The 9,727-nt window shown below is 35.9% G+C and overlaps 1 protein-coding gene across 1 annotated transcript; it reads left to right on the top strand.

Moving 5' to 3' along the window:
- The first annotated feature begins 834 nt into the window (after nucleotides 1-834).
- On the top strand, nucleotides 835-9,586 carry LOC108990935 (kinesin-like protein NACK2). Its single transcript, XM_018965062.2, has 15 exons — nucleotides 835-1,085; nucleotides 1,914-2,163; nucleotides 2,399-2,488; nucleotides 2,602-2,702; nucleotides 2,842-2,955; nucleotides 3,053-3,134; nucleotides 3,579-3,646; nucleotides 3,738-3,797; nucleotides 3,884-4,008; nucleotides 4,660-4,858; nucleotides 6,089-6,226; nucleotides 6,702-6,791; nucleotides 6,908-7,819; nucleotides 8,778-9,082; nucleotides 9,252-9,586. Exons 2-15 carry the CDS (start codon nucleotides 1,926-1,928, stop codon nucleotides 9,577-9,579), a joined length of 2,850 nt encoding a protein of 949 aa, XP_018820607.1. The 5' UTR covers nucleotides 835-1,085; nucleotides 1,914-1,925; the 3' UTR covers nucleotides 9,580-9,586.
- Nucleotides 9,587-9,727: the final 141 nt, after the last annotated feature.

Here is a 9,727-nt window from a genome sequence, read left to right as displayed (position 1 = left end):
TTTGGCAGTGGATGAAGAAATAATTGATATGGAGGAGGTACCTGTGTGGACGGAATGCTTAGGAGCATTCTTATTGGATTAGTTAAAGTTAAATGATATTTTTTATGAATGTAAGAGAAATTTAATTTTTGGCTATTTCATTCACATAAATCTCTATATTGAAATAACTATTTTTTCATTATATAACAATAAAATAATATAAGATGAATTTGATTTTGATTATTCAAATCAAATATCTATATTAAATAATATATTTATTTATTATATAGTAATAAATAACTAATAATTTTAAAATATTTAATTTTTTTAATTATTAATTTATTTTATCATATTTTACTATTCTACATATTATATATTAATTAATAATCATATTCTTATTAAATTAATATATCACTAACTTAAATTAATATATTAATTGTGATAAAATATGTGATAGAAGAAAGTGAGAGAAAAATAATTAATAAAATATGTATTTGATGTATGTACAGTAATTTTTAAATTTAAAAATTTTTTTAAAAATTACTGTAGTTAAATTTTATTAATCTATTGTGAGTATATTTTATTATTTAATAATTAAATATTTATTAAATTTAATTTTAACTAATCCGAGTGTTAATGGCTGACAAATTATTGGGTTTTGTGAGAAGAAAACTTGGCCCAGAAAGCCTAAACGTTATTGGATTTTTGTTCAGAGTGGACCCACGAAATTAATTCAAATTCGCAACTTTCAGGAGCGGGCATGCACAGACGTGATCGGAGGATAACAACGAAATATCAAAAAAATAAATAAGAAAAAGGAAGAAAGAGGAACTAGCCGTTAACAGTTACATTCTTTGAATCTTCTCTCTCTCTTTCTCTCTCTCTCTCTCTACTTCAACCTCACGGCCACATGCTGGACAAAGAATCTCTTCTGACCTCTCTCTTCTTCTCTCGTGGATCACTGGTTGAGTGATTTTACAGAGTCCTCTCACAAAACCCTGACAAAAATATTCGTACCGCTTTCGACTCGGCGTTCTTTCCTGCGGCGGGGGCAACTAGATTGTCTGGCATTGTTAGAGCACTTTGGAGGAATCAAAGATTTCTCTGTGAGTTATCATTTCTCTATTTTCTTCACTTCAGAGTTCTTTTTTTATTTTCTCCTTTCTTCACTTCAGGTGCTTTTTGTTGGATTGCCTTTTTTTTTTTCTTTTTTTTTTTTTCCTGGTAAAGAAAGAAATCAAGAAGAGCGGTCCTTTGGAGTTTGAATACTTATAGAAACTTCTGCTTTCTTTACCGCATTCATTCATCTTTTTAAACCATTTTTCAGGTGAAGTTCGTTGACTGCGCATGAAATTACTTGCGCATTGATTGATAGGTCCTCCTTCAGGCTTTAAATTGTTGCTGATTATGCCATGCGTGAGACTCGCAGAGTTTAGGATTTTTTTTGGGGGGCCGGGGGGCGGGAGAATCACTTTCATATCTGGGGAAATAATTGAGGAAATCTAACTAGTTTGTCCGAGAAACCCTAGTTTCTCTCTTGGGGTCGATTTGTGTCCCATCTGATTCTTGTTAATACTGCATTAAAAAATCAGATGCTGAATTACAACCATGCGCCATGTTTATTCACAACATTGGATATTATATGTTGATAATTTAGTGGGTCTACCTATAATGGACTTTTTACCATCAATGCCAATGAGTTATAGCTCAAATGACACCTCTTTTACTTTTAAGAACAGGGTGGCGGGTGACATCGTAAATTCAAGACCCACTAGGTGAACATAGAACTTACAAATGAAAAAATAACTTACTGATAAGATTGATATTGCTATTTGCAATGACTATATAGAAATAATGATATGATCATTCTGAATGCTTTTGCTCTGCTTTAGAGTATTTCATCCTCTACGTATAAGTTGATCAATTTTGTACAGTGGAGACCAGTTATGGACAAGATGGTTGGGACACCAGCCACGCCGTTGTCTAAGATACAAAGGACCCCGTCATGCACCCCCGGTGGTCCAAAAGTTCGTGAGGAGAAAATATTAGTCACTGTTCGGATGAGGCCGCTGAGCCGGAAGGAGCAAGCAATGTATGATCTCATTGCTTGGGATTGCATTGATGATCATACTATTGTATTCAAGAACCCAAATCATGAGCGCACTGCAACCACATACTCCTTTGGTATATGTTATATGGAAACTGCCTATTCTTCTTGTGATTCTCTACTTTTTTTAAATTAAATGTTGAACATTGTTAATTGGAAAATATTTTTAAGAACCTTTTAAACTTTAAACGCTCATTTTTTGCAATTGAGTCACAATAAGTACATGATAGTGTGTCCCTTTAGACAGTAAAATTGGTCCTTTTAGCTTTTTGAGAGAAATTGACGCTTTATTTACTGTATTTTATATGACAGATAAAGTTTTTGGTCTTACGTGCTCAACTCAGAAGGTTTATGAAGAAGGAGCTAAAGATGTTGCTTTATCCGCACTTACTGGAATGAATGGTAACTATATACAGCATATCTAGCCAGCAGCTTGCAGTTTTAGTTATGTTTCCCTCGTGATAGCTGGTGCTTTTGGCCTACTCTTAAGTACAAAATGCCTTTTTCCCTTGCAGCGACAATTTTTGCATATGGGCAGACCAGCAGTGGTAAGACATATACGATGAGAGGAATTACTGAAAATGCCGTCAGGGACATCTTTGAACACATCAGGAATGTAAGTTTAATTCATAGCAAAAGCAGTTGTAGTTCTTCTGGGATTCCCTTTGTCTTGTGAGGGGAAAACTTTTAGATCATTTGATTTTTTTTTTTTCAAGTTGCATTTATATTTGCTCCACGTGTGAGTTATTTCACAGCATCCAGAGAGGGATTTTGTTTTGAGTGCTTCTGCTTTGGAGATCTATAATGAGGCTGTTATAGACCTTCTGAATCGCGAATCTGGTTCCCTTCGGCTTCTGGATGATCCTGAGGTACTTGCAAGAATATTTTCTTATGAATAAAGTTAAATGAATTTACAACGTTTTTACTGAAACCCTATTCTTGTTTCTGTTGTTGTGAAACACGCAGAAAGGGACTGTCGTGGAAAAACTTGTTGAGGAAGTTGTTAAGGATGGCCAACATTTACGCCATTTAATTGGCATTTGTGAAGGTGATCATGACTTTACGTTAATTATTCACTATTAAGGTTTCCTACTTTAACTTCATCACGTCCAAGATGCTTCATACTTCAATTCACATGAACGTCCACGATGTATATCTTTGGGTTTTGTATTATGACTGATCAGTCTGTTGGCAGAGCTGTACATTTTTCTATGTTTAGTGGTTTTCTTAAATGAGATTTTCATATCATCCAGCATTGGATCTTGCTCTGATAGTTACTGGAATTAACTCACCTGCAATTTTCAATACCAAATTTCTTTTCTTTTCCTTGTGTTCAACGCATGAATCTGAATTATAAAGATAGATAAATCCTACTGCAAGCCTTTAGCTACTAGCCTGACCTTTTTCCTCTTTTCTCCCATTTACTAAGATAATTTTTGTATTGTCTTTAATGACTTGTACAATCTTATACCAATTCCATTTGTGGGTGCAGCTCAAAGGCAGGTGGGGGAAACTGCTCTAAATGATAAAAGCTCAAGATCACATCAAATATTCAGGCTGGTATGTCTATCTATTGTATTCCTTGTGTGATTTTTTTCATCCTACTATAAATAATGCATGAGACTGGGATATTTTACTTTTTTTCTTTCAGACAATAAAGAGTAGCCTTCGGGAAAGTTCAGGCCGTGTAAAGTCTTTCATAGCAAGTTTGGTATGGTTGTTTGCTATCCGACGTTTTGGCTTCTTAACGGTAAAGAGTTGCTCAGTTATGTTGATTGGAGTTATGGAACATTGCAGAATCTTGTGGACCTTGCTGGAAGTGAACGTGCCTCCCAAACAAATGCAGATGGCACAAGATTGAAGGAAGGCAGTCACATCAACCGTAGCTTGCTGACACTCACAACAGTGATCAGGAAGCTAAGGTAAGAAAGTGCAAACATGGAAGCATCACATTCTAATACAGTTGGAACCTCAGTTTCATAAGTTTGTCTTAGTGTTATGTTGTGACATTCCCAAAAAAAAAAAAAAAATAGTTTTAATTCAATTTTTGTTAATGCTAGTTGAATCAAGTTGCTTGCTATTGTGTGCAAAACTGTTACCATGATGCTCATGAAACTCTGTTACATTACTAGTATAAGGTGTACCCTTCAAGAAGATAACCTGGATGTGATGTCCTTACCAACTGTCCTCACCAGCTGCCATTCTCTAGAATGGCTATGTAACTGCTACTTCTATATATATACGAATGAATAATGAATATACTAGGGGCCGGTAACAATTCAGCTCCTCGCACATTTTTTCTTCTGTATGATATTGATGCCAGAAACATTTGGTAACAACCAAACTGGAGAGATAAACTTATGAGTCTTTAACAAATCAAATCAGTGGAATGACTCGGTAGAAGTTTCTGACGAATGAATATTACAGGATTTGGAAGCTGAGAGTTGGAAAAAATTTGCCTATCAATAAATATCTATGTTGACCAATGGAAAAGTCTTGGACCTTAAATGTATCTTGATATATGAAATTCAACTGCATGTAATTATATGCCGTATTGGTTTTTATGGTTTCAGCGGTGGCAAAAGGAGTGGCCATGTACCATACCGGGATTCCAAACTCACACGAATATTGCAGTCTTCACTTGGGGGAAATGCTCGGACAGCAATTATTTGTACCATGAGTCCAGCTTTAAGTCATGTAGAGCAAACGAGGAATACACTCTCATTTGCAACTAGCGCAAAGGAAGTTACCAATAATGCCCAAGTAAACATGGTATGATAATTAGCAAATCATACTTCCGTATTTTATAGTAATTACTCTGTTATCTGTCCTGAATGTCTAGTGACATTATTATAAAGGAGTGTTTTTCATAACAGCTAACTGAAGTTCATATATTGAATCTGCTATAAAGGAGTGTTTCTCAATAACTTGCTTCATTATAAGTTGAGTGAGGCTGACAAGGCTATTGGAAACTTGGGATAAGTAAGATCATATAACTTGCTAGAAGCTCGGTTCTCTTGCTTAAAGAAATCTAGATCATATTTACCATGAAGGAAATAAGATTAGGAAGAATCAGGAAGCTACTTTAAGGAAGAATCACAACTAAGGACATTAGGTTATTAGGACTGCACGTGGCTTGCACACCCTAAGACTGTACTGATCATTTCCTTCTAGAAATAGAAAACATTTACTCCAACATTTTCTCAACTATCCTCATTATTTTCAAAATAATAACTAGAATAAGAATAATAAAAACAACAACAATAAAGAAGATTCTCATTAAAACTCATGCTTGCCTCTGACATAGAATGAAGGTCATTTGACTTAGACTATCTACTTTTTATTGATAATAGTGTTTCTGATCCAAGATTTTTATTTTAGGATGAAGTATTCAAAAATAATTATTTGGGAACCCAGTGCTACGTTTTTTTTTTTTTTTCACAAATTGGAATTAACACACGCATTATTGGATGTATGTATGTGTTCATATATCTAGCTAGTTACTGTTTTGTATGTTTCCTGCAATCGCTACTGAGAACTTGTTACTTTGGCAATATTGAGTCCATCACATGAACTAACAAGCTGATTTGAGGTAATTATTTCTGAAAGGAAAGAAAAATTTCAAGTATTTGTTTCGCAATGTCTGAGGCTCTTTTTCATGGAATCACTTACCTTGTGATTCACAAGTAATAATATAGTAAATAGGTCATGTTAGTTGTGTACCATGCGGGCCGTGGGTGCCCTTATTCAAGACCTTGCTTTTAAGGAAAACATAACAATGTATGGTTGTAGTTGTTTATATATTGATTCTAAAGCATACATACGTGTATAATATATCTTTCTAAATGAAATTATTTGTGTAGATCTTTTGATCTTGTCATGCGACTAGATTAATATAGTGCTTGGGATCTTGGTTATTATGGTGATTGTGTTATCCTGCATACTTACAAAGTACCTACAACATTCAAAACAGCCTAATTATCCCACTGGATTTCGGTTTAGGTTGTTTCAGACAAGACACTGGTGAAGCATTTGCAGAAGGAAGTGGCCAGACTTGAAGCAGAGTTACGGAGTCCTGAGCCTTCTTCATCTTCATGTTTGAGGTCTTTACTAGTGGAGAAGGACTTAAAAATACAACAGGTATACCTTTTCTTTTTGAGTAATTGATAATTTGTAACTCCCACAGCATGAGTTTTTTAAGTTACTAGTAAATCTATAGAAGTCTTGGACGCGCTGTTTTCTACATATATGTTCTAAATGAGGTAGCTTAATCGTGGTGCCTTTGTAGCCCACATAACTTTCGTAAGTAAATGGCTTCATAGAAGTGTGATTCAACCGAACTTAACTCAATAAAGCCATATTACCCCAACTAAAGGAATGTGGCGACATAAATGCTTTCCTCCTTTTAATCCTAGGCCATAAATTGAACATGCACGATGATATACTGGGCACTAGTCGAGTATTCTTGTTTAGATTGATAAAGAAATGTATATTCTACTAGTCTTTTATCAACCAAAAGGACAATAAAAAAAAGGAGAGGAGTTGAAAAAGTGAAAACAAAGTGACTATCATCAATCAATGTAAATCTAACTGTAATGAAAATTACATTTCCTAGATGGAGAGGGAGATGGAAGAGCTTAAGCGCCAGAGAGACATTGCTCATTCCCAACTCGAACTGGAAAGAAAATCACACAAGGCTCAAAAGGTACGACAGTGATCACTGTTATACACCTTTAATTATGTTTTTATCTTGATCTCATATAAACATTTCATCTTTAATTATATTTGACTCATTACTTATCAAAAACGAAAACCACACAGGGGTTAAGGCAATGCGGGCAAGTCGTTAGGTGTCTTGCTTTCCCTGGTGAGAACGACTCAGTTTCTGATAAATCTAGCCCGGTAACTGGGCCAAGAAATGCAATTGGAAGGCAGGCAATTTTGAGGCAATCAGTCACTTCAACAGATCAATCCATGCTCGTGCATGAAATAAGAAAGCTTGAGCAGCGGCAGAGGCAGCTTGGTGAGGAAGCAAACCGGGCCCTTGAAGTACTGCATAAGGAGGTTGCTTCACATAGAATAGGGAGTGGAGAAGCCGCTGAAACCATTGCAAAACTGCTGTCGGAAATAAAGGACATGCAAGTGGTTAGCTCCATTCCTGAAGAAATTGTGATTGGAGATAAGGCCAACCTGATGGAAGAAATAAATCGATTGAAGTGCCAAGGAAGCACCATTGAATCTTTGGAAAAGAAGCTTGAGAATGTTCAGGAATCTATAGACAGGCTGGTTTCATCTTTTGCTAGTAGCAAGGAGACTCCTAAGTGCAAGACCCAATCCAAAATGAAGAAATTTCTTCCTTTCACCGTGAGCAACAATGCAAATATGCAAAACATAATTCGATCGCCATGTTCACCTCTGTCCTCTTCTAATAGGATGATGGAATCTGAGACAGAGAACAAAGCCCCTGAGAATAATGATGTTGTGCCTAGTAGTGATACATTCCCCCTGCCTTGTAAAGTAACTCCAGTAAAGAGTGATGGACATGGTAATTGTGTCCCATCAAGGGAGGGAACTCCTGCTACACAGCAATCGAATTCAGTTAATGTGAAGAAAATGCAGAGGATGTTCAAGAACGCTGCTGAGGAGAATATTCGGAGCATTCAAACTTATGTTACTGAGTTAAAAGAACGGGTGGCAAAGCTACAATATCAAAAGCAGCTTCTGGTTTGCCAGGTAAAAAATCATTTATAGTCTCAATTTACCTTAGAATTAAAAATTTTACTCTACATGTAAGATGTAATTTATATTTCATAGACGTACGAGTCATTAAGCTATACTAGTTACCATTGCATCGATTAGCCTCTTATATCTACTAGGCAAATGTTTATTTTCCAGCCTTTAATCTCAAAATTGCTTGGCCTGATCATCCTCTATGGATTTTGCAATGGAATATATCACAATCTTAGTAAATTCCACAAACCAATCACATGAGAACGCGATATTTATGTGGCTCCCCCAATGTGAGGTATGTCCACAGGCGAAAACAATCAGGAAGAGTTTCACCAACCAAAGATGGAGCACAAAAAATATTTATTAATAAAACCAACAAAATCTGAAACCTATACACCTAGATTTCACACTTCCATGAAAAAAAAAAAAAGAAAAAAGACTGTTTATTCTAATTTTCCTGATGTTTGGTTTCACAAAGCAAACTGGGGTTCTCAGAACCCCTTCCAATCTTATGTTTTTCATGAAAATATTAGTCTAAGCATACATCGGTGAATAGTTCACTAGATAAAACACTAGATAAAACTTGAGTCAGGTGGGCTTTTACAAAACCAGCCAACAAAAAGTGTTAGGATGATTAGTGTTAAGATCTTGCGAGTGGATGATTAGTTTGTACTTTTGGGTGTTTGTGTCCAATGAAAGGTTGAAGGCATTCGGTCCTCAACTCTCCTCCTTCGCGGGTGGGTATCCTGTGCCTACAGGGAGAGTAGAACTTGTACAGTTTCTAATAGTGTGAAGAATTATTATCATTTTTCGATATTGGATGACCAGTATAATAAATACTTTGACTCACTCTTTATGCTAGAATATGAAATCTTTTTATAGGTTGTGATTTTTCTATTATGTTCAACCAACACAGAGTGAGAGTACCTTAACTTTTGCTTTCATTCCGTATTTTATGTAGGTATTGGAGCTGGAGAATGCAGCTGGAGCTGATGAACCGAATATAATCGATCAGACTCCCCCAAAGCCATGGAATTTAAAGTTTGAGGATGAGAGAAAGCAAATTGTCATGTTATGGCATTTGTGTCATGTTTCAATTCTGCACCGCACTCAGTTTTACTTGTTATTTAGGGGAGACCCAGCTGATGAGATATATATAGAGGTTGAACTTAGAAGATTGACATGGTTGGAGCTGCACTTTGCAGAGCTTGGAAATGCAAGTCCTGCACTTCTAGGCGATGAACCTGCAGGCTCAGTTTCAGCAAGGTACTTCAAGCATTAGTACCAATGCCTCCTAATTGTATAATATATCAAACTTTGTACAAGGAGATTGAGTTAGATGAACTTACAACCGAAACAAGTAGTAGACGACTTGTTCATTATACAATTAATTGCTCACAACTCCTTACCATTTGTTTCATGGTGTTGAATGCAGTATCAAGGCTCTTAAGCAAGAAAGGGAATATCTAGCAAAGAGGGTGAATTCCAAACTAACAGTAGAGGAAAGAGAAATGCTTTATACAAAATGGGAAATACCTCCTGGTGGAAAACAAAGGAGATTGCAATTGGTGAACAAATTGTGGACAGACCCTCATAACATGCAGCATGTAAAAGAGAGTGCTGAAATTGTTGCAAAGTTGGTTGGCTTCTGCGAATCTGGTGAGCATGTTAGTAAGGAGATGTTTGAGCTAAATTTCGTATACCCTTCTGATAAGAAGACATGGATGGGCTGGAATTTGATTTCAAATCTCTTAAATCTGTAACAAAACACTCTTTTAGTCCAACTACACCTAATATTTCTAATATTAGTCTAGAAGCATTTTGGTCAAGTAAGCTTGCATGGTATGCACCCAGCGTAGCTTCTAATCCCTATCCATAAATGAAGTTATTACAAGGGGTAGTAAATAAACA

This window comes from Juglans regia, chromosome 1 (genome assembly GCF_001411555.2).
Source record: "Juglans regia cultivar Chandler chromosome 1, Walnut 2.0, whole genome shotgun sequence".
NCBI lineage: Eukaryota > Viridiplantae > Streptophyta > Magnoliopsida > Fagales > Juglandaceae > Juglans > Juglans regia.
Note: the sequence above shows the minus strand (reverse complement) of the source record. Positions and strands in the feature narration are given on the sequence as shown.